The sequence below is a fragment of the Macaca thibetana genome, chromosome 17 (genome assembly GCF_024542745.1).
Source record: "Macaca thibetana thibetana isolate TM-01 chromosome 17, ASM2454274v1, whole genome shotgun sequence".
NCBI lineage: Eukaryota > Metazoa > Chordata > Mammalia > Primates > Cercopithecidae > Macaca > Macaca thibetana.
The window spans coordinates 38,617,968-38,643,046 of record NC_065594.1 but is presented as its reverse complement, the minus strand read 5'-3'; the positions used below and the strand labels follow the sequence as shown (position 1 = coordinate 38,643,046).

General features: G+C 37.2%; 1 protein-coding gene and 1 long non-coding RNA gene across 3 annotated transcripts in view; one reads left to right on the top strand and one right to left on the bottom strand.

Moving 5' to 3' along the window:
* The window catches only part of DIAPH3 (diaphanous related formin 3), a 496,891-nt gene that overhangs the window by 131,214 nt on the left and 340,598 nt on the right, over nt 1-25,079 (top strand). For both annotated transcript variants that reach the window (XM_050766531.1, XM_050766532.1), the window contains 2 exons: nt 20,099-20,173; nt 20,261-20,330. In XM_050766531.1, the coding sequence (XP_050622488.1) occupies nt 20,099-20,173; nt 20,261-20,330 (145 nt within the window). The remainder of the gene's footprint in view (nt 1-20,098; nt 20,174-20,260; nt 20,331-25,079) is intronic.
* LOC126940560 (uncharacterized) lies at nt 11,107-23,511 on the bottom strand. Its single transcript, XR_007720801.1, has 2 exons — nt 23,365-23,511; nt 11,107-11,531 (listed from the first exon to the last, which is right to left on the bottom strand). It is a non-coding gene; the product is annotated as an uncharacterized LOC126940560 (long non-coding RNA).

The following is a 25,079-nucleotide window of genomic DNA, read 5'->3' as shown; positions in this document are numbered from 1 at the left end:
TAGGCCATTTCTGTCATTGTAAGCAATTCTATTAGACAGTGCTTCCTAAGGGGCCTTGGTTCTGCATATCCACTTCTTTGATATATTAACTATATTATTATTACATTCTCAATGTTATATTCCAGATGGTGAGACTATTATAAAGAAAATAAACTCTGACAGATTGAAGATTATTTTAAAATCTGCAAGAATGATTGGACATTAATCTCAAGAGAATCCCAAGGGAATAAAAGAGTGATCTAAGGAAGGTTCCCTTCAGCAGGGAGTGCTGTCTTAGCAGGATGAGGCTAAGGGAGTGAGTGGGCTTTATACCAGGTATTAAGGAATAGAAAAGGAGAGATGAAGTATGTTTGACAGGAAGTGCTATAGCTATGGTCCCTGGCAGTCATTGGTGTAACTGCCTATAGCTGGGATGAGGGAATCAGCAATATAGTGCATCATAGCAGTCATAGAAACATCTCCTTTGGTAAATTAAAAACATTAGTGGGATGCATTTTTTAAACAGAGTTTTTGTTAGAGAGATGTGCCTACGTGTACCTCTTAAAGGCATTTTTTCAAGAGTACTTTCCAATAAGTCAAAAAGTATTAGGTAGGATATTAATATACTTCTTTACCTGTTTATTTTGACACTGCCATCTATCTTTGAATATGCTTCTATTATTTCTTAATTGCCATTCAGAGTAGCATTGCTTATTAAATAAATATTTGTTGAAATTTCGAATTTTAGGTCATGTGACTGTTCTTTCTAAAAGCATGTCAGATTGATGAAATATTAATGAAAAAATGTCCTGGAAGAAAGTAACTATTAATGTTTTCAAATAAGTACTAACTTTATATTTTCAAAGGGCAAGCCATTACTTTCTCATGCTTTCACAGTCCTTCCAAATCTAGCACCATTTCTCTAAGAGACCTCTAGAAGACTGAATGATCCCTAGGGGTAGGAGACTGCCTGTTTTGTATGTTGTCATTCATTCTATAGCTTTTTTTTTGGTTTATAGATGTAGCAAAATGTTGTATAAATATTTGGTTTAAAACTGTATCTGTATCTTAAAAGCTTTGGCTTTGAATACAGGGTTAACGGTAAACAAATAACACATGGAAAATGTATTAATTGCTTTTAACAGACACGTATCTTCTATAGATGGTAAATAAGAGCTGCTCAGCTTAATTTATAGTTGACCTGAGAGGGCCTGGAATTGTAAAATGCTCCAAATCTATTTTTAAATATCTATATCTATATATGCCATATATATACACACACAGAGCATATATACATATACATGGTAAATATATTTGCCATATATATCTCCCAGTTTATTTAAAATATACATTTCTGTTTAAATGGCCAAGATTGACTATCTTTTTAAAAAAAATTCTGTTAACATGTAAAGTAAGTCATAATGTGACACAGAATCCAAAATCTTCATTTTTAACGCAGTTTCATATGACTACGAGAGCTCATATATTTCTAGAGTAGTTATATTCAGCTACTCTATTAAAAAATAGATTTTGGACCCTACGTTACTGATATTTAAGTACAACCGGGAGAAAATGTAACTAAAACCTAATTATTTGAGCTGGGCATGGTGGCACATGCCTGTAGTCCCGGTTACTTGGGAGGCTGAGGCAGGAGGATCTCTTGAGTCCAGAAATTCTGGACTGTGGTGCACTGTGCCAATCAGGTGTCCACACTAAGTTCAGCATCAATATGGTGACCTCCTGAGAGCAGCAGACCACCAGATTGCCCAGTGAGGGATGAACCGGCCCAGGTCAGAAACAGAGTAGGTTAAACTCGCATGCTGAACAGTAGTGGGATTGTGCTTGTGAATAGCCACTGTACTCTAGCATGGGCAACACAGTGAGTCCCTGCCTCTTAAAACAGAGCAAAATAAAACAAACGTAATTTTTTGAAACTGTCATTTTACTGTTTAAAAGACAACAACAAAAGGTAAAGTGTTAAGCCAAAACAATTTGGAAAAAAATACTGTTAAACTTTACAGTTTCTTATGGATATAAAGGTGGAATATAATAAACTTTCTTTCTTTTTAATTGTTATTGCCTGTTTTCTGAGAATGCAAACCTTATGTGTTTATGGCTTTACAGCTATCAGTATGAAGCTATTAACTGAATATTTTGGTTTCTGTTGAAAGATAAATATTTTAAATGAGAGAAATTATTGAACTGCAGATACTAAAGCCTCTATTAGTATTTTACATAAAAAGAATCAGTATAGTTTATTCCTTAGATTAATTTTCTGGGCTTGTTATTATATCTTAGAGTATTGCCAGGTTAGTTAAGTAAAAGATTTTTAAAATGATGATGTTTATCTTGGTATTCCCTTACATATCTATACATGAAGAAAGGCCTTAATACAAAGGAAGGCATCACATTGACAGTAGGCGGAAGTTTTAATTTTTATGATTCAGAAAGCTTTTTAAGAGTAAAACTCAATTTTATCATTTAGATTGGTGATGGATTTCTAGTTCTTTTATTGGAGGGGGCGGTATATGTCTGAAAGGAACAGGTGCAGTTTATTTCAGCCTCTATTGTATATTAAATTTCATAAATAATAATTGACATAGTTTGGGTATTTGTTCTTGCTCAGATCTCCTGTTGAATTGAATGCTGAAGGTGGGGCCTGGTGGGAGGTGTTTGGCTCATTGGAGTAGATCCCAATGAATTTGGTGCTGTCTTTGCAATAGTGAGTGAATTTTCATGAGATCTGGTCATTTAAAACTGTATGTCACCTCTGCCCACATTCTCTTTCTTGCTCCTGGTCTCACCATGTGATGTGCCGGTTGCCCCTTCACCTTCCGCCAAGCTACCTAAGGCCAACCCAGAAGGCAAGCAGATGCTGGTGTCATGCTTCTTGTGCAGCCTGCAGAACCATGAGCCAATTAAACCTTTTTTCCTTAGAAATTACCCAGATGCAGATATTTCTTTATAGAAATGCAAGAATTGCTTAATACAGAAAATTGGTAATAAAGAGTGGGGCATTTGCTGTAAAAATATCTGAAAATGTGGAAGGAACTTTGGTACTAGGTGATGGGCAGAGGTTGGAAGAATTTGGAGAGCTCAGAAGAATATGGGAAATAAGGAAAAGTTTGAAACCTCCATGAGACTGGTTAAATAATTGTGACCAAAGTGCTGATAGTAATATGGACAGTGAAATCCATGCTGAGGAGGTCTTATGTAAATGAGGAACTTATTGAGAACCGGGAGCAAAGGTCATGCATGCTATGCCTTAGCAAAGAATTTGGCTGCATTTTGCTTCTGCCCTTGGGATTTGTGGAAGGTTGAACTTCAGAGTGATACAGAGTATCTGGTGGAAGAAATTTCTAAGCACCAAAGCATTCAAGATGTGGCCTGGTTTCTTCTAATTGCCTATGTTCCAGTGTTGGAGCAAAGAAATTTATATTTGAACAGGAAGAAAAGCATAAAGGTTTGGAAAATTTGCAGCCTGCCCACATGGTAAAGAAAAAGCTTTTTTCAGAGAGTAACTCAAGAAGGCTGTGGAGCGACTACTTGCTAGACAAATTTGCATAACTAAAAAGGAGCGGAGAGTTAATGTCCAAGACAATAAGGGAAAAACCTTGAAGGCATTTCAGAGACCTTTGGCAGCCCCTCCCATCACAGGCCCAGAGGCCTAGTGGGGAAGAATAGTTTTGAGGGCCAGGCCTGGGGCCCTGCTGCTCTTTGTAGCCTTGAGACACTGCTCCTTGCTTCCCTGCCACTGTGGCTCCAGCCTCAGCTCAAAGGGGCCCTGGTCCAGCTTGGGCCACAGCTCCAGAGAGTGTAAGCTGTAAGTCTTGGTGACTTCTATGTGGTGTTAAGCCTGTGGGTGCACAGAGTGCAAGAGTTGAGGTTTGGTAGCCACTGCCTAGATTTCAGAGGATATATGGAGAAAGCCTGGGTGTCCAGGTAGAAGACTACTTTAAGGGCTGGCAGAATCCTCACATAGAACCTCTGCTAAGGTAGTGCCAAGGGGAAATGTGGGGTTGGACCCCCTACACCGAGTCCCCAATGGGACACTACCTAGTGGAGTTGTGAGAAGGGGTCGTTGCTCTTCAGACCCAGGAATGGTATATCCACCAGCATCTTGCACCCTATACCTGGAAAAGCCACAGACACTCAATGCTGGCACCTGAGAGCCGCTGTGGGTGGTGCACCCTGCAAAGCCACAGGGGCAGAGCTACCTAAGGCCTTGGGAGCCCACCCCTTGTACCAGTGTGGCCTGGATTGGGACACGGAGTCAAGAAGATTATTTTGGAATTCTAAGATTTAATGACTGCAGGCCAGGCGCGGTGGTTCACACCTGTAATCCCAGCACTTTGGGAGGCCAAGGTGGGCGGATCACGAGGTCAAGAGATTGAGACCATCCTTGCCAATGTGGTGAAATTCTGTCTCTACTAAAAATACAAAAATTAGCTGGGCATAGTGGCATGTGCCAGCTACTCAGGAGGTTGAGGTAGGAGAATCACTTGAACCTGGGAGGTGGAGGTTGCAGTGAGCCGAGATTGTGCCACTGTACTCCAGCCTGGTGACAGAGCGAGAGACTCCATCTCAATTAAAAAAAAAAAAGATTTAATGACTGCCCTACTGAGTTTCAAACTTGCCTATGGCCTACAGCCCCTTTGTTTTGGCTGATTTCTCCTATTTAGAATGGGAATGTTTACCTAATATCTGTACCCCCATTGTATCTTGGAAGTGAATGACTTGTTTTTGATTTTACAGGCTTGTTGGTAGAAGGGACTTGCCTTGTCTCAGATGAGACTTTGCACTTTGGACTTTTGAGTTAATGCTAGAATGAATTAAGACTTTGGGGGACTATTAGGAAGGCATGATCATAGTTTGCAATTTGAAAAGGATATGATATTTGGAAGGGGCTAAGGGCAAACTGATACAGATTGGATATTTGTCCCCACCCAAATCTCATGGTGAATTGTCATCTCTAGTGCTGGAGGTGGGGCCTGGTGGGAGGTGTTTGGATCATGGGTCCGATCCCTCGTGGCTTGGTGCTGTCTTTGTGATAGTGAGTGAGTTTTTGTAAGATCTCATCATTTACAAGTGTGCCTCCCTCGTCCCCTCTCCAGCCAACACACACACTTTGGCTCTGGCCGTGTGACATGCCTGCTACCCCTTCACCTTCTGCCATGATTAGAAGCTTCTTAAGGCCTTCCCAGAAGCAGAGTAGATGCTGGTGCTATACCTCCTGTACAACCTGCAGAACTGCGAGCCAATTAAACCTCTTTTCTTTATAAATTACCACGCCTCAGGCATTTCTTTATAGCAATGCAAGAATGGGCTAATACAATAATATGAAAGAAACACCCGAAAGAAGCACCCAAAAGAAAGTTAGAGCCACTGATATCACCTGGAGTCCCTCTGCAGGGCTAAGTAGAAGTTTAGCTCATTTGAACAGAAGTCTGATAGAACTTTCTACAATGACAAAAATGGCCTATGTCTGTCTTGTTCATTACAGAAGCTGCTTACCACATGTGGCTGTTGAGCACTTGAAATATTGCTAGTGTGATTAGGATTTAAATTTTAATTAAAATTTAAATAGCCACATGTGTCTAGAGGCTACCCTATTGGACAACACATCCTTAGAGATCAGAAAAACATATTTCTCATGCACTTGTTTTGAGCCTTTGTACTCTTGAGTCTGTATATGTGGCTGCCCTTTCCAGCATGCTATGAATTTCTGAGGAGGGGGACAAAGTGTTGTGTCATTGTGAAGCCTTAATATGGGACTCAGGAGAGAAGATCAGAGTACATGTTAAATGGATTTGAATAGTAAAAAGAGAATAAGGAGATTAATGCTTGAAATAAAGTAAAATACATGAGCCTGTACTGCTCATTTTGTAAGACAGGAGAGCAGGTATTTAAAGTGTTTTTATGCATTCTCTGTTTGGTATACTAGATGAGGTGCAAGGATTTCTTTTCTTAAATTGCTGAGATTTCTTTTAGAGAGAAACATCTAACACGTGAAAGAATAAAACTCTTAAGCTCCTAAGTATGTGACATGGATAACATGTCACTAAAATATAGCACAGGATTTTGTAATCTGTACATGCAACAGGTATTGCAAGGGCTATGCTAGTTGCCACAGTAAATGAGAAGCATATAGGACAGAGAAACCTAGAACACAAAGAAATAAAATAAAAAGGTGTAATCAGTTCAGTAAAGAAAAAATGGGGACTGAGAGTGATTAATGGAGAGGTTTTTTTGATGTAGCTGATCATAGAAAGTCTTTCTGAGGTGGAGAAGTTTGGCACCAAAGGACAAGGAACTAGTTTAGAGAAGAGTGGACAGTAGTACTGAACATGAGGTGGACAAACTGTGTGGCAGAGGGATGGAAAAATCCAAAATGCTGTCAGAGAATGTGGGCAGTGGCCAGGCCATGCGGGGGGTCATGGTCATAAAGATCGTGGTAAGGATACTGGATTTTCATTCTATGGAAGTTGGAGTCTGTTGAAGAGTTTCAAGCAGGAGATGAACTATTCTGGCTTTCTAAAAAGATAACTTTAACTGCTACAGGGAGTGTGTTAGTGTTTTCTCAGGCTGCTACAAAGAACTGCCTGAGACTGGGTAATTTGTAAAAGAAAGAGGTTTAATTGACCCACAGTTCTGCTTTACTGGAGAGGCCTCAGGAAACTTACAATCATGGCAGAAGGCAAAGGAGAAGCAGGCACCTTCTTCACAGGGTGGCAGCATAGAGTGAGTGGAAGCAGGGGAAATGACAGACTCCCCTTATAAAGCCATCAGATCTTGTGAGAACTCACTCGCTTTCGAGAGAATAGCATGCGGGAAACCACTCCCATGATCCCATTACCTCCACGTGGTCCTGCCCTTGACATGTGGGGATTATGGGGATTACAATTTGAGGTGAGATATGGATGGGGACAAAAACCCAAATCATATCAGGGAGAATTGATTGAAGGGAGGAGAGGGCGGACAAGGAAGTGTGAGATAGGAGGCTCTGGCAGTAGTCACATGAATTAGGAGGGTGGCTTGTATGAGGATTGTAGCAGCGGTGGGCCAAGGGGTGGGTGAATCTTGCAGATAAATTGGAGGTGGAAACTGTAGGACCTGTTGGTGAATTGGATGTAGGATGTGAATGAAAAGGAGGAATTGAGAATAAGTTTTTTTTTTACTTGAGCAAATAGGCAGATAGTAGTGCTGTTAACTGGGGTGGAGGAGGTTGTTACTTGTTCCGTGAATTTTGGAGAAGAAAAAAAATCTCCCCCCCCCCTTTTTTTGAGACGGAGTCTTGCTCTGTCACCAGACTGGAGTGTAGTGACACTATCTCAGCTTACTGCAACCTCCGCTTCCCAGGTTCAAGTGATTCTTCTGCCTCAGCCTCCTGAGTAGCTGGGACTACAGGCGCCCGCCGCCACACCTGGCTAATTTTTGTTGTTTTAGTAGGGAAGGGGTTTCACCTTGTTGGCCAGGATGGTCTCGATCTCCTGACCTCGTGATCCGCCCGCCTCGGCCTCCCGAAGTGCTGGGATTACAGGTGTGAGGCACCGTGCCTGGCCCAAAATATCCCTTTTTAACATGTTAAGTTTGACATGTTTAAAATAGAGTATCACAATTTGAGACATCAGGCAAGCCCCTAGATATGTGAGTCTAGAGCTTACATATGTGGAGTGGAGATATTTAAGCCCTGAGAATGGATGGAATCTCAGTGTGGGCAGGTTGTATGGAGAAGGAAGCTAAAGATGTAGGCGAGTGGTCAGAACAAGTTCTGAGGGACTCCGGGTTCAGAAAGTTCAGAAACAGATGATCCAGAAAGGGAAGAGGAGGCAGAAACATAGACTGAGGAGTAGCCAGTGGGGAGGAGAATGCCAAATGCTGATTTCTGGACCTAAAGGAAAAGTGTTTCAAAATAAAGGAGGGACAAACTGCATAGCGCGCTGCTGTGAGGTAGGGCAAGATGGTATTATTGGAATTGGCAAGAGGAAGGTTGTTGCATCCTTTGAGAAAATAGTTTTTTTTGGAGTCTTGGTGGTAGAAGCCAGACTGAAGTGAGATTGAGTGAATGGATGGCAAAAAGTGCTGACCATGCTTGTGAGAAATTTTTTGAGACCTTTTGCTATAAAAGAGAGGAGAGAAATGGGAACTAACTGGAGGGGTATCTGAGGTCAAGTGAATGGAACTTGGTGAGCACATGGAGAAATCAAATCAGTGAGAGTTCAAAGAAGATGGAACTGTGAATTGGCCTTGAAAGATGAAATTATTTCAGTTCTGTGGAGGGGAGCATTATGAGTGCATTGCTACACAAAGGTAGCAGTGAAATGTATAGAATCAAGGGAAGATCATGGATTTAATAATTAGGACTGCTCTGACTAGCATTGGGTAGTAGTGACAAGTATTTAGGGTGGCAACAAGTGGTGAAAGGCCTGAAACGTGACCATAATGTCTTTTCCACATATATTGTTGGCAAATTAGTCTGTATTTAAAATGAATAATTTAGTGGTTTTTTTTGAACTAATGATATTAAATTTGATACTAAGAAACTACTTAGTATCCAAACAAGGTATTTTCTTTTCTATAATATGTTCCTTTTAATAGGGGACTTAAGTTTTGATTAGAGCACATACCAGTATCTATGTTTTAAAATCTATAGTTCTTTTACTGTTTTTTCATCTAAAGGTCAAGAACTCTTGTTTCTTGTGCTTTGTTTTTTTATCATTCCTGTTAACCTGGTTTTATTTTCATTTTATTTGGAATGCTTTCTCTAGATATTTTATGCCTTTCAGTATGTTATAGCCAAAAAGAAACTAGGAGAATACTACATTTATTACTGTGTTATCTGATATGAAAAGTGGGAATAAATGATTGTTTTTAAATATACAGTGTCCTTAAGAAGTATATTTCAAGAAAATATACATATTCGTGGTTGTATTTTGAAAGTTAGTAGATTTGACAATCTGAACATTATTTATAGTAGTTCCTGAATTCCCAGCCTGGCTGTGTAATTTAGTGTAATTTGGGTGGATGCACCATTGAATGGCATGTAGGTGTATGTTTGTCTTGCCCCCAGGGCATGCTAAGTACTTTGTACTCCCTCCTAGAACTGTTCATTTTAAGTATTTAGTCACCTTGGTAAAGGTAGGTGAAAATGAAAGCTTAAAATAAGCTATAATTATATTCAGCATTGGTGATCTATTACTCTGACAGAGGAATGTAAATTGGATCTAGATATTATACAGTATTAAAGCTGACCTTCCAAGTTTAAGGTACGAAATTTGTTAGTTTGTCACATGTGAGCAGTAATGTATTTTTTTCTCCTTTTAAGAAGCTTTGTGTATTGATTTTAAACCATCTAGGTTTGTGTTTCCCTAGGCATTCATGTAAGATTATTTTTTTGGGTAATTAAAAATATTTTTCTTATTACAAAAAATATAAGTTCATTATAGGACAATAAGAAAATACACAAAAGCAAAATCAAGAAAAATGTATAATATTATCTACTTAAATAGACACTAACTTCTTGGAGGAAGAGAGAGACAGACAGACAGACACTCTGTCTACAGAGGAAGTCTTCCTGTCTAATACTGTTGGTTGATTGGTTAAAAATTTGCTTAAAGCATGTAATCATCAAATAAATGATTCAAATATACTCCAAACATTTTTTTTTCAATCTAAAGGATAAACATTTTTTCTCTAGACATTTCATGTAGTGCCCAGACCTTTTCTTGGAGTGGGCAAAGGCTGATTGCATAAAGCATACCCATAATGCATTGTCTTCCTGATGTTGGTGTTTTAAAGTAGAACAGGATCATAAAGGCTCTGGCAAAGCAATCTGAATGCAGAACTATACTTCTGCTAAAAAAAAAAACAAAAACAACTTTTTTTTTGGTACTACGATTTCCCTTTAATATATGGTGGTTCCCACATTTACTTTTACAGCAATTTAAAAAGTAATCTATTTTTAACTTTCCAAATCATTAGGCTTAGTTTTCACAGAAGTACCTCTTTCCCCAATTGTGTGTTATCTGTTTATATAATATTAATTATATAAATACAATAGTAAGTACAACTGTCAAGAATGGATTTGGAAACAAACCCAACTGGTTCTGGTGGGAGCAGTGTGTGGGGATGTATAAGAGAGTAGAACACAAGCCTTGAATTAGCTGACTAGGTGGAGGATGATTAAGAATGTGTTTGTATAGCTACACATATGTAATACATTTCTTATATGTGAACCAAAACATTGAAGAATAATAATAGAAAACACCTTATATACTATTTCTACTTTTTAAACTTAAGATATATGAGCATCATTCCACTTCAAGATTGTAGGCATAGTTTTTTAAGTTTGGTTTTGTTCCTAGGGCCTAGCTAAGTGAGGTAGGCATCTTCTTTGCTCCTCTAATATTCTCTGTTTATTTTTGTAATAGTGTTTATTGCACACGGTTTTTTTTTTCATTATCCTCATTTCAGTCCTACAAATTTCTTCCATCAACTCTTTAATCCCAAATTATGTGTTTTTCTTTCTTCTTACTACCCCTTTTGTCTTTTAATTCTTTTGCAATCAGGATTTCACTTCCACAGAATTATTTACAAACTGCTCTTGAATTCATTTATTTATAGTTCTTTTTAGCCCTTATTTTATTTGACCTCATTTTAGCACTTGACTCTTGACTCCTCTGTCTTTTGAAACTTCTTCTTTCCTTTGGATTTGTTATGTCAGGTTTACTTGGTTCTCCTCTTACCACTGTCACTGCCTTTTTCTGATTTTCTTGGTGGGAGTTTTTGCCTATTCTCACACTCTAGCAGTGGATGTTTCAGACTTGTGTTTGAAAGATAGACTAAATACACTCTTATTTTTTTTTTTATTTTTTTGCTAAGCACAACTAGACATACTGGACATTATATGTGAAACAAATAGAAGAAGACAGGCTAGGAACCTTGGGACTTAAGGAACAATATGCTTGTGAGTTTGCTGGGTTGTCTTTCTGCCTTTTTGTCAGATTTGGAGGTGAAGAAGTGAGTAACCCAGAAATGACAGTGGGCACAGAACAAAGAAGTCCCAACAGAAGCCTTCTCTCTTAAACCAAAGGACCACAAAAATGGCAGCAAACAAGACAGAACATGTTGGCAATAACTGCTCTATATTTCTGCTGAATACCACAGAAAGAAATCTGTGGCCCCATCTCCACTCCCCCCACCGCCTGTCCCCACTATCAAAAAGCAAAGTGGGTAGCCTGGATTTCTACCTACAGAGGGCAGTAATGAGGCATTCTTCCCCCTCCCCACTGGCATTGTGTCCAAAGTGGCCAATAGAGTCAGGGCTTTCACCACCACCCAGTGATAACAGACGTCCACATCCCCCTTCCATGGTGCTATTGTAGGTTACATGGTGAGCATAATGAGGCAGTCCTTCTCTCCATCAGGGAGTGCCTAGATTCCCATCCATGCCAGGTGGTAACAAAGAATCTCTCTTGGACTTCTGTTTCCACCTTGCAGTAACGAGGTGGTGCTTTCTCTTCTTCCACTGGAACTGTGCCACAGGAAGCTTACTGAAATAAGAGGTTTATATAAGATTTATATAATCTTCTAACACGATATCCCAAATTTTCAAGCTTCAGTATAAAAAATATGTCATACCAAGAAGCGAGAAAATCACAAACTGAGTGAAAAAAGACAATAGATGACAACAATGATATGACAGAGATGGTAGAATTATCTGACAAGAATCTTTTGAAAAGCAGCCATCATAAAAGTGTTACAATAGGCAAATAGGAATGTGCCGAAACAAAAGAAAAAAAATAGAAAGTCTCAGCAAAGAAATAGAGGAAACTTTATTTCTTCTTTTAAAGAACCAAACGGAAATCTTAGAAGTGAAAAATACAATAACTGAAGTAAAAAGCTTATTGGAGGGCTTCAAAAGCAAAACATGAGGCTGAAAGGAAAGAATTAGTGAACTAGATTGTAGAATGATAGAAAGTATACAATCTGGACAACCAGGAAAAAATAGATTGGGAAAAAAAATACATACAGAGTCTCAGGGAATTATGGGTCTATAACCAAAGATCTAACATTCTTGTCATTGGAGTCTTGAGAGGAGAAAGAGGACAGGATAAAAAAGTACATGAAGAAATAATGGCTGAATAGAGTGGGCACGGTGGCTCATGCCTGTAATCCCAGCACTTTGGGAGGCCAAGGCAGCTGGATCACCTGAGGTCAGGAGTTTGAGAACAGCCTGGTCAACATGGTGAAACCCAATCTCTACTAAAAATACAAAATTAGCCAGGCGTGGTGGCATGTGCCTGTAGTCCCAGCTACTCGGAAGGCTGAGGCAGGAGAATCGCTTAGAACCCGGGAGGAGGAGGTTGCAGTGAGCCGAGATTGCGCATTGTACTCCAGCCTGGGTGACAGAGTGAGACTCTGTCTGAAAATAAATAAATTATATATATATATACACATACTATATATATGTATATGTATGTGGCTGAATAGTTCTCAAATTTGGCAAAAGATATAAACTTACATAAACTGAATCACAAACAGGATAAACTCAAAGAAATTCACACACAAACATATCAAAGTCAAATTCCTGAGAACTAGACTGGGTACGGTGGCCCACGCTTATAATCCCAGCACTTTGGGAGGCTGAGGTGGGTGGGTGTCTTGAGGTCAGGAGTTTGAGACTAGCCTGGCCAAGATGGTGAAACCTTGTCTCTACTAAAAATACAAAAATTAGCCGGGTATGGTGGTGCGTTTATCTGTAGTCCCAGCTACTTGGGAGGCTAAGGCAGGATAATTGCTTGAACCCAGGAGGCGGAGGTTGCAGTGAGCTGAGATTGCACCACTGCCCTCCAATTTGGGAGACAGAGTGAGACTCTGTCTGAAAAAAAAAAAAACAACTGAAAACTAAAGATAAATAAAAACATCTTGAAATCAGTGGCCAGATTGCCAATTTCATGAACTAAATGGGAAATATTACCAAGATATCAACAGGGTAATAAGGAAATACTTTGAACAACTTTAAATACACAGCTCAACAACTTAGATGAACTAGATCAGTTCTTTGAAAAACACAAACTACTAAAACACACCCAACATGAAATCGATAATTTGGATGGCCCTCTGACTATTAAGAGAATTAAGTTCCTCCTCCCCAGCAAAAGATCTTCAGGTGCAGGTGATTTCACTGGAGAATTTTACCACAAACTTAAAGAAGAATTAATGCCAATTCTCCATAGTCTCTTCCAGAAAATAACAGAGCAGAGAACAATTAATTTTCTTTTAAATGAGGCTTGAATTACCTGATAGCAAAACCAGACCAATACAGTACCAAGATAGAACAAAACAAAACCAAAATCCTCAAACTTACAAACCCATGTTCATCATGAATATAGTTACAAAAATCCTTATATAATGCATTGTATTGACAAGCAAAAGAGGAAAAGTCACTTGATCATTTGAATCGATACAGAAATAGCATTTGACAAAATTCAACACTTGTGCATAATGAAAACTCTGAGAAAAGTAGGAATAGAGGGTGAGTTCAGTTGTAAACCTAGAAAGATATATGTAAATTCTTAACACCCTCTCTCTGCAGAATGTGGCCCTTTTTGGAAACAGAGTCATTGCAGTGTAATTACTTAAGATGAGGTCATAAGGGAGTAGGGTGAAGTCTTGATCCAACATGACTTGTGTCCTTAAAAAAAGAAAGCAGAGATACAGAAAGTCTCATGTGATGACTGGAAGGATTGGCAGCTTCCCTCAGAAGCTAGGAAGAGGCAGTGAAGGATTCTACCCAGAGTGCCAGGCAGCAGCCCTGCTGACACTTTGATTTTGAACACCTTGCTTCCAGAACTACAAGAGAATATATTTGTTGTTTTAAACTCCTCAGTTTGTGGTACTTTGTTGCTGCAGCCCCAGGAAACTAATACAGAGGGGAAATTTCTTAACTTGGTAAAGAGATCTAAAAAAATACTGTAGTTAATATTCTATTTAGTGATGAAAGACTAAATGCTTTCCCTCTAAGACAGATTGAGAACAAGGCAAGGATGCCTGCTTTCAGGATGCTTATTTTACACCATGGGGAAGTTCTAGGTAGAACACTGAAGCAAGAAAAGGAAATAAAGGCATGCAGGTCAGAAAGGTAGAAATAAAACTGTCCCTATTTGCAAATGACATGGTTGTTTACATAGAGAATCTCAAGAAATCTACCAAAAACTGCTAGAACTTATCACTGAGTTCAGCAAGGTTGCAGGATTCAAGATAAAAATATAAAATTGTATTTCTATGTACTAGCAATGAACTTGTGGAAAATGAAATTAAAAACACAATACTATTCATAATTGCTCAAAAAATAATTGTAATTTTAATGAATTAGCCATAGACTTTTATGCTGAAAACTACAAAATAATGATGAAAGGAGTTAAAGAAGATCCAAATAAATGGAGACATCTAGTGTTTATGAATAAGAGACTCAATTTGTTTGTCTATTTGGGTTATTGGCAGAATCCAATTTCTTGTGATTGTGGGATTAAGACTCATTTCTTTTCTAGCTGTCAGTTGAGGGCCATTCCCAGGTTTTTCAGTCTACCTACATTTTTTGGCTCTTGTTTGGCCTCCTTCATTTTCAAAACCAGTAAAGGTAAGTTGAGTCCCTTTTATGTTTTTTTTTTTTTTTTTTTTTTTTTTTTTTTTTTTTTTTTTTGAGACAGAGCCTTGCTCTGTTGCCCAGGCTGGAGTGCAGTAGCACCATCTTGGCTCACTGCAGCCTCTGCCTCCTGGGTTCAAGGGATTCTCCTGCCTCTGCCTCCCAAGTAGCTGGGATTACAGGCACTCACCACCACACCCGGCTATTTTTGTTTTTTAGTAGAGATGGGGTTTTTCCATGTTGCCCAGGCAGGTCTCGAACTCCTGGCCTCAAGTGATCCACCTACCTCAGCCTCCCAAAGTGCTGGGATTACAGGTGTGAGCCAGGGTGCCCATCCCTTTTTATGCTTTGACTCGCTTTCTTTCATCTCATCTGTCTAACTAAGCTGGGAAATTAAGAATTATATGATTAGATTGTAACCACCTGGATAAACTAGGTTAATTTTCCTATTTTAAAATCATCTAATTAGCAACCTTAATTCCATCTGCAACTTGAGTTTCTCCTTTGCTACATGAGCTAATATATTTATAGGTTCTGAGTTTAAGATGTGCAGATCTTTTGTTGGGCAAGGGTAGAATTACTTTCTTTACTACATATGCCTAGTCCTTTTATGCCCTTCCATTGCCCATGGCATTATATATGTGGTTTTTCAAGATCAAGTCCTTTCTTACCTGTTTGGTTTTATCTCTGATACAGCTTTCTCTGTTGCTCAGCACAGGCCATTTCTTTTATGTTTAAGTCTTCATGTGTATACCCTCCTGCTTAGAAAGACTCAGGTCAGACAGCAGATGCTTTGAAGTTCCCAAGAGAGGTAGATATTGTACGTTCTGTTCCCAGAGAGCCATGACTATAGCATTTATTACATTATGGAAATAATTTTGTTCGATATTTGTTTTAACCACTAGTCTGTGATCTTTTCAAGGGCAGAGAACATACTTTATTCAGTTTTGTATTTCTCGTATTTAGTGCAGTATCAAGAACACAGTGTTCCCTTTAATAAAGGCTGACTTGGCCAGGTGTAGTGGCTTACACCTGTAATCCCAGAACTTTTGGAAGCTAAGGTGAGAGGATTTACTTGAGGTCAGGAGTTTGGACTAGCCTGGGCAACATAGTGAGACCTTATCTCTACAAAAATTAAAATTAGATGAATGTGGTGACACATGCTTGTAGTCCCAGTTACTAGGAGGGCTGAGGCAGGAGGATCGCTTGACCCCAAGAGGTTGAGGGGGCAGTGAGACAAGATTGTGCCACTGTACTCCAGCCTGTGTGACAGACTGAGACCCTGTCTTTGGTTTTATCATCTTTGATTCAGTATGAATAAATAACAGTTCTGAAATTGCAATTGAAATTTCTAGCTTGAAGGTTGAGACAGGTTCAGTCATGGTGTGGAGATCTGTCATCTCTGTGTTTATTTCTGCATACATAAAGGCCACAAGCCTGGTTATCAGCAGACCTAGATGTTATTTCTAAGTTACTGTAACCTCTTATATATAACAATAGAAGAGACTTAGTTTCATTATAAAAAGATTTATTGAGTGCTCAGTCTATCCCATGCTTGAATAAATATGATATATAAGAAATGGTCCCTATACTCAAGGAGTATGCATCAGGTAAGATTACTCTTATGATCTGAGATTGCTCTTATGATCTGGTATGTTTATTCCAGATCATAAGGGTAATAATTCCAAGATTAATTCCATTATAATTCATGATGCATTTGTCTTTCCCTTCCTACAGCACATCTGGGAAGAAAGGTAGTAACTTTAAACAAAACAAAGGAAGGGTAGGAGGGTCAGTCTTTGGGGAAAAATACTTGAGAGTGCTTTGTTCCTTTTGGCCAGGAGATAAATCTGAGACCTGATTGTTGCCTGTATTGCTCAATGAGGTGACTGCGTTTATTTGCTTCCTAAAGCCAACAACGTGTCAGAAACCACTTTATACACTTTCTTCATCCTGTGTTTCTGGAAGTAGTAACTGAATTTCAAAGCCTAAGCTGCTTTTGACCATTTAAAGGCGGGTTAAACATTGTAATTCTGGGAATTTGTTCTCCCTCTCCTACTATTTTTTTTTTTGTTTGTTTGTTTTAATTTTTATTAAAATTCATCTCTTCTTTTCTCCTATATTGAGACCCCTACTAGGAGTGCTAAAGGGTAATATACTTAGAAGTTTTCCTTGAGGCAATTAGAGGAGTTTGATATTTCCTGTTACAGAATTTTAAGAGGTAGATTTTGTGTTAAATTAGTATTTAGCACACTACGGTTGCTCTTTTAAAGCAGTTTTTTCTGATACAAATGTCATACTGATCTCTATGTCATTTCTATTCATGAAAAAGAAACATGTGCATATTTATCCATGAATGCAGTTTATAGTTAAACCACATAATGCCTGAGGGTACTGTGCTGATAGGCACAGAAGAAATAGTGCAGATTTTAGTTCCTGGAGATTGATCATTTATAGATCAGTTGATAATTTTTTTCTAGGTTGCTTCTTACACTGATGATGAGAAATTTTTCATTTTTGTAGAAAGCTATAGATCTCAATAAACCTCTGTCAAGACAGCAGACCTACCTACTCAATATCACTTTTTATCTTGAACATCTTTTCCGGTGGAAATAGGAAGTGATTTCGTACCCCGTCCTTAAAAATAATATTGCTGAAAATAGTAGGGGTGAGAGTGAAACACTTGAGATTATTGCTTTATGAGTGATACTTGTTAATACAACAGTATGTTGAGTTTGCAAATTTTTAAGAAAACAGGGAGACATTTTATGCATATTTAATTTTTAATCTTTTTAATAAGTACTTTTGTTAGCTTTCTTTTAATTCTTATATTGTTTCTTTGGTTGTCAAGTGTCTCAGTTTTCTTTCCCTGTACCCTGTCCCACTTTTCTTGTTTTTGACATGTTTTATGAAATATAATGTGTAATCTGGTTTTCAGAAGGCCATTGCCCAACTCTCATTTTATTGTTGAGCATGGAACTTTAATAAGTTTTGTTTTATAGAGAATTTGTTTATATATAAAATGAGTGAGTAGGCATAAATTGTATTTGAATAGTTCATATTCTGTAGTTTAGGAGAGAGTTATATAGTGGGTCTAGAAATAGTTGACTTTAGACCATCTATGAGTCCCACTATTCTAGTTATAATTATGTTAAGGGTAATAAATTTTAAATAGCTATTTTTATTATTAATTATGTAGATCAGAGAACTTACTGATTTACATGGATTTGTGCTTCTTAAATTTTATAATGGGTCATAATATAAGCATATTAAGTGTAAATAAGTCTTTTCATTATATTCGCATAATTTAAAATTACTTTGCCTGTTTTGGTGTGAGGCAGTTTGATGAACAGTGATTTTATTCTTCACAATGATTAAAGGTGATAGCAGTATGAATAATCTGAAACCATTTATATTGGCTTTAGAATATCTTTGTGGCTGTACTTTTCAATATGGAGATTGTTGAAAATTTACTTCAAACAAAATACTGAAGGCCCTCTGTGAAGTATTAAAGAGGAGTGCCTTATGAACAGTCTCTCTCCATGCATCTCAATGTCAGCCCAAGTAAAACTCTTAGATTACTTCTCACTTCCCTGCTGCATGTGAAATAGGAATAAATTCAGAATAGGATGTCAACAAGGCAAACAGTTAAGTGAGATGCTGTGTTGTTTTCATGAATCATGAAAACAGGATTCAAAATGCCTATAGGTAATCTGTCTGTCGCTAATAGTAAAGAGTAAACCCTTCACTTTTGAAGTAGCATCCTGGTTTGAAAACAGCAACCTCTGTTTAACATTTTTCCTTACCTTAACTATAATAGCAATCTTCAGTCTTTCACAAGAGAGTATCTTTCCTGTTTAAGTGCATTTTAAAAATTAGTTATTTCATGGCTTTCACTGGCAAGATATGAGTAAAATATTGTCTGACAAGAGATTGCCAATCTATATGGCAAATTTCTTTTTCTTTTTTGTAAAATCAGAAATCCTCAACATTGATAGGTGTCAAGTTGTGTTTACAGAAATGTGCAAATGAAGAAGCTGGATTTTAAATAATATTTGTATTTTTTATATAAATATATTGCATTTGGTTTTTATTCTCTTGTTTTCACTAGAAATGTTATATTGTATCTTAAGGAAAAAATGATATTTCGGTATTTTTTGATGTATGACTTAAGCTTGTTTTTATTCTTTATAATGTTCTGTTTTTCATTCCTTGAAATTTTTTTTGAGATGGAGTTTTGCTCTTGTTGCCCAGGCTGGAGTACAATGGCGTGATCTTGGCTCACTGCAACCTCTGCCTCCTGGGTTCAAGCGATTTTCCTGCCTTAGCCTCTCCAAGTAGCTGGGATTATAGGCATGCACCACCACGCCTGGCTAATTTCGTATTTTTAGTAGAGATAGGGTTTCACCATGTTGGTCAGGCTGGTCTTGAACTCCTGATCTCAGGTGATCTACCTACCTCTGCCTCCCAAAGTGCTGGGATTACAGGCAGGAGCCACTGTGCCTGGCTGAAATTTTGTTTTTAACGTCTTATTGTTCAAACACTACATATATTCATACATAAAATCACATGTATAAGCACATGCATCCAAATAAATATACACACGTGTATCTTTCCTTCATTCTTTTGGCAACAGATTATTATCATTGTATTATTTATTGGCCTAGGTTTACTAATCTCCACTGAAAAAAGGTATTCATCTCTACTAAGGTAGTTTTCCTGTAATCCAGGCAAGCTGTTGTTTAGTGACAGTAATGTTCTAGTTATGTAAAGTCCTGTGATTGGGTCAGTGGGTTTATGGGACAGATTTCGTTTGCTGAAGATGGAGATACTCATTTAAAAACCAGCAATGCATTTTTTTTTTTTTTAATCGACTGAACTTTGAAACTTAGGAAATTCTTAACATTTATAGGAATGTAGTTCAGTGGTTTGGGAAATTCTGTTAAAGCATCTGCTTTTTTTGATTAATTTTTGCCAGTAATCTTTTTCTTTATGTTGATCTACATCTTTCCTCCATAGATCTTTACTCACTTGTACAATTTGTCTTCTTTGGCATAGCCCCAAATAGGCAGTAATTAGTGGTGTGCTGGTAAATATTTAGAGCCAGCTCTGGGTGCGTGGGCAGGGATGGCTCTGATTGGTTTGCCAGATTCTTTGGTGTGAATACTTTCACTGTGGCTGATTTCAAGCTACCCATGTGATGTCCCTAAACATGAAGCATGTAAAAGATGTGCACAGTCTGCTCTTATAGACTTGTGTAAGCAGAGTTTAGCACACTATTGGCATATCCCATCTTTGCTTCTTTCGCAACCAAGATTATGAGTCATGAATAATTTTTATGTGTGGTGTTATTCTTATGTTTTAGTTACAATTAGGAATATAGCAAATATAAAATACTTGTAGGTATATAACATTATGATAACACAAGCTGCATTACTGACAATGTGTGACTATCTTTTTTCTGTTTTTCAGTTGGGTGGAAAACTTTGGACATGAGGGGCTTGGATTATTACTAGACATTTTGGAAAAATTGATTAGTGGAAAAATGTAAGTATTGCTAATAATTATTTTCAAGTAAGCATCATTCATGTGTCCAATTATAATTCCAACACTGCTATTTTTATGTCAATACAGCCAAGAAAAAGTTGTAAAGAAAAATCAACATAAAGTCATACAGTGTCTAAAAGCCCTGATGAATACGCAGGTATGTACATAGGTAATTAGTATTTGTCCATGACCAGTTTTGTAATATATGATTTTCAGTTGCAGTAAAGTGATGATATATCCTTCTGATGTGTTTTTCAGTCATGATGGAAAAATATTGAATTTTCTTGAATTCTAGTTTCAACTGTCTTGCAATAGGAGAAACTTGATAATGAAGTTTCTTCTGATGCTGAACTCCTCATGTGTAGGTTAATTCTCTCTCCCCACCCTTTCCTCCCCTCAACCCTGCCCACCCCAATCCCATCTTCTTTCTTTTTTTCTCTCCCTCCACCACCTTTTCTCCACTTTTTTGTCCTCCTCTTCCTCTTTTCTTCCTTCCTTAATTTCCTCTGTCTCTTAACTCTCAAAAGTATGGCATGAGTCAGCTTTAAGATCATGATTATTAAATGTGAGCTGCAATAATACTTATTACCAAAGGTTCAAGTTGGGAAGATTTCTTATATTCTAGGAATTTAAAATCTACAATGAAATTAATGTAAACAGATACAAGCAGGTCTCAGAAATGGAGCAATGATGTAATATTGAGAACAAATGTAATATGGAGGAATTTGCATAAAGAATTTACATTAGAAGGGAGAAACCTGCTTGTGGCTCTCACCTATAATCTTACCACTTTGGGATATCGAGGCAGGAGGGATTGCTTGAGGCTAGGAGTTTGAGACCAGCCTGGGCAACATAGTGAGACGCCGTCTCTACAAAAAATACAACAAATAGCTGGGCATGGTGGCATGTGCCTGTAGTCCCAGCTACTCAGGAGGCTGAGGTGAAAGGGTGGCTTGAGCCCAGGAGTTTGAGGTTATAGTGAACTGTGATTGAATCCCTGCACTCCAGCCTGGGAGACAGAGTAAATCCCTGTCTCTAAAACAAAACAAAACAAAGCAAAACAAAACAAAACAAAAAAACTGAAGAAAAGAGGAATTCTTAAGCTCTTTACTGAAGTTAGATTTTAGATTTATCTAGCAATGTTTCTTTTTTGCTTTTATACTGTTAACTGCAGAAATTAGCATTATCTTATGCCGTTTCTTTAAGCTCCAGCATCTAAACACATCTACCTCATGATGTGTGAAGTAATGATAGGTGTTTAAGTTGCTGTTAGACAGCATGGGAGGAAATTTTACCTGTGGTGGTATGATTATTTTTGTTTTATATCAAAACCATCTGTATATTTCTGATTAATTTTAATTTATAATATTTTACCTTATTCTCATTTAAAAATAAACTTTTATAGGGCTACACACTTAAGTACTAGTACACAAATTATTAAGATTTATTTTGTATTTCTTTTACTAAATGTATTAGCAAATATTTATATTTTCTAATTATTTTTGTCTTATTAAACAATGTATTTTTAAGCATTTTCTGGAGGTAAGCTTTCTATTTTTAATTAATGAAATGTTTTTTCTTCCTTTCCTACTCTAATCAGATATTATTTTCAAAGAAAATATATGATGGAGGAATCACAACTCCTTTTATGCTGAATTCATGGTTCTTTGAAAATCAGATATTAGATATATAAGATAGCTTTTTACGTATCTGTTTTAAGAGTAAATGAATGAAATAATCAAATTGCTGATAGGGAAAGGTCTTTTCCCATTAAGTACATAGAACTGGTTTAGGAAGCCCTTTCTAGAGTGAGAATATAGCAATTGGAAATTTTGTTAGTGATGGAAAGGCCGAAAGTAGAAAAAATCTAGGAACTTTTTTTAAACCAAAGGGGCATTTGGATCATAATTTGAATTTAGAAGAAAATCATGGTTAAAGTAAGGTGGTAGATAGAAGATAATATTCTTTCTTTGTTTCAGAATGAATCTGAGGAAGATTGAACTTTATTTATTTTCTAATTAATATACTATTATCCTCTTAAGAGATTTTTGTTGCTTGTAGTTTGTATACGTGGACCTATAAAATATTGCCATTTTATTTGGTGCTTTTATCTGTGTTATTAAGAATAAAAAGTTAAGTTATTGGTACTTAGTATTATAGTGTCTGAACTCTAAACCTAGCAATATGTGAAATTTTTGGTAAAGTTTTTTTTCCCTTCAAGATTGGTTAATGGTTTTCTTAATCTTTATTTGATCACATCTGTAAGTACAAAATTTGTTAAACCTCACTTATACAGTATTTGTTAGCATTCATTGAATGATGAAAATTTAAGTTTTAAGAGGAAAAAAATGTGCCTTATTTGGTACTAGTAATTAATTATACAATTAATGAGCAAATTTGATAACATTACATGAAAGTGAATTTCTTATAACATTAAATTGGACTAAGAGTATTTTTTAAATAGAAGAGAATTTTAATTGCCTAGGGGAAAGAAAATAAAAGATAATACGGATGAAAAGTTAGTATATTCAAATTGAAAGGTGATTAGAACAGAGGCTTCAGTTTGGTCAGTTAACTTTGTGTGTGTTGCTTTGAAGAGTGCACCCAAAGTGAGGGTGCTTTGCTCATGAAGCCAGCAACTTTACCCACATTATTTCTGCTACTGGGATTAGCTCACTGTGGGTGGCTGCTCAGCACCAGTAGTCATGCTGTGTGGGTCCAGATGTTGGGCATCCTACATGAGGATTTAGGGCATTAACTTTCTTCTACCTAAAACATCATCTTCAGTGCCTGAAATTCCATCTGTTAGCTAATAATAGGCCTCATGTGGAATGCAAGTGGAACCTGGCATTGATCCTCAGTTTAGAACAGGCCAGTTATCATATTGTCCGGAGTGTGTCCTTGACATTCAGGAAAGATACATCCTTAGACCTTTCAAAATTTGTCATGCCTCTCTAACCTAAAACAGGCCTCATTAAATATACTTTAATCCTAGCACTGGTAAGTTGACAACTTCTCACACAGAGTCAACAGTTTTTGTTTTGTTTTACTGTGTTTTTTAAATAATTGAGAGTAATTTTATACAAGTAGCAATTCTGTATTTAGGTATACTGAGTAGTAGTAATTGGCCTCATTCCAGTCTTAAAATGAGTGTGACACATTTTTGCATTACCAAAATCAGAGAATGTTACCTGGGATGGACTTTTGGGGTCACAGGATGATGGTTAAAACTGTGAAATCAGAGTATGCTCCTATTTCACCTTTCATACATGATGGTTTAGGGACAGAGGGCTTGACAGGGAAGGTAGGTAGTATCACTTGGAGGAAGTCAGCATGAGTCACCTTGGGTGGCTGGAGGAGTCACAGGATTCTGATTCTAGAAGGGCAGGTGTTAGCCAGGTAGATGGGAAAGGAAAAGGGAATACTAGAGGCAAGCTTTACTCAATTCCCAGGTTTATTAGGACAGAGCCAGCTCTTCTGTACTTGGTAATCATTGACTGACTTTCTGAATTGAATCTAAGTGGTACTTTATAAACCTGACAATTCCCTGGAATGATTATCAAGGCATATTGTAGTTTCTGGTCCTATGCCTGCCTTTTCATTCTTTTTCCAGATAGGTAATAGCCCAGGCTATCATAAAAGTAAGTATTTCCTGTTTAGCTGTTTAGCTGTCTTGTTGTAAACTTTTCCCTATTACTAACAAGACAGAGTAATCTCTCCAAAATTCATATTCTGGGGCCCTTGGCCTTTCCTTGCACTTTCCCCATTGTTCCTGTGTTTCTTAGATAGTGGTTTAAAGTAAATGCAATATTTCAGTCCAATACAAATGGCCATATACAAGATAGGAAAGTTATACATAGGATTTTATAACAATCAAAGTACTTGGGTCTAAGCTGGTTATAGATTCAACTTTGATGCTTACATGTAGTGCTGATCTTGAGTTTAGTTCATAGGCCTGTAATTGAGAATAAGGTCCTTTTTTAGTGTTTGGTAGCAACTCTGATTAGTCAATTTCTCATGCTTTAGTAGGATCCTCTGAGATGCATGCTAGGTAAATAGTACTGTTTTATTGTTTCTATTCATCCTCTGTATTTTGACAGTTATCTTTCATAGATATGTCATTAACATAATTTCTTATCTTCTAATTAGATTTGACTTCCTGGCAGTAGTAAATAAACTTTATCTTAATCCCAATCGTCCCATTTATAGAATGAGTTTACAACCGCATTGTTTTCCTTATAATAAATACCTTTGTGATTAGAATACCTGTGCCCATTATGGCAGTTTCTACATGGTAATTGCCCAAATCATACTTCAGTTTTTGCTTATTTATGAACTAAATGCTAATATCTAGGCCTATATTTTGTAATATGGTAGCTACATGTGGCTTCTGAGCATTTGAAATGTGGCTAGTCTGAATTGAGATGTGCTACAGTGTAAAATACACACTGGATTTCAACTGTTTAGGAAGAAAAAGAAGTGAAATGTCATCAATAAATGTTTTATATTGGTTATATGTTGAAATGATAATATTTGGGATATATTGGATTAATTTTATTGAAAATAGTTTTGCTTGCTTGAAATTTCTAAATTACTCGTGTGATTTACTTTACATTTCTCTTGGACAGTGCTGATCTGTGTGTTTGCTTATGGTAAGATATCTCTTACCAACCTTCCTTCCCAGGAAAAAAGATTTTCATGACCTCAGTGTCTGGTTCCGTATCTGGCTGTTTGTTTCATATGTTTCTGTTGGCTAATCCCATATTTCTTACTGTTTCCCTCTTTCTCCATTTGGCTAATTAACCTGTCTTAATAATTATCAGCTGTATTGTTGTAAAATCACCTTGAGTTATCTTTATTTGGTTTAGTTTTGTGGTTCTTGACATAAAGTGAATACCCTTATGAA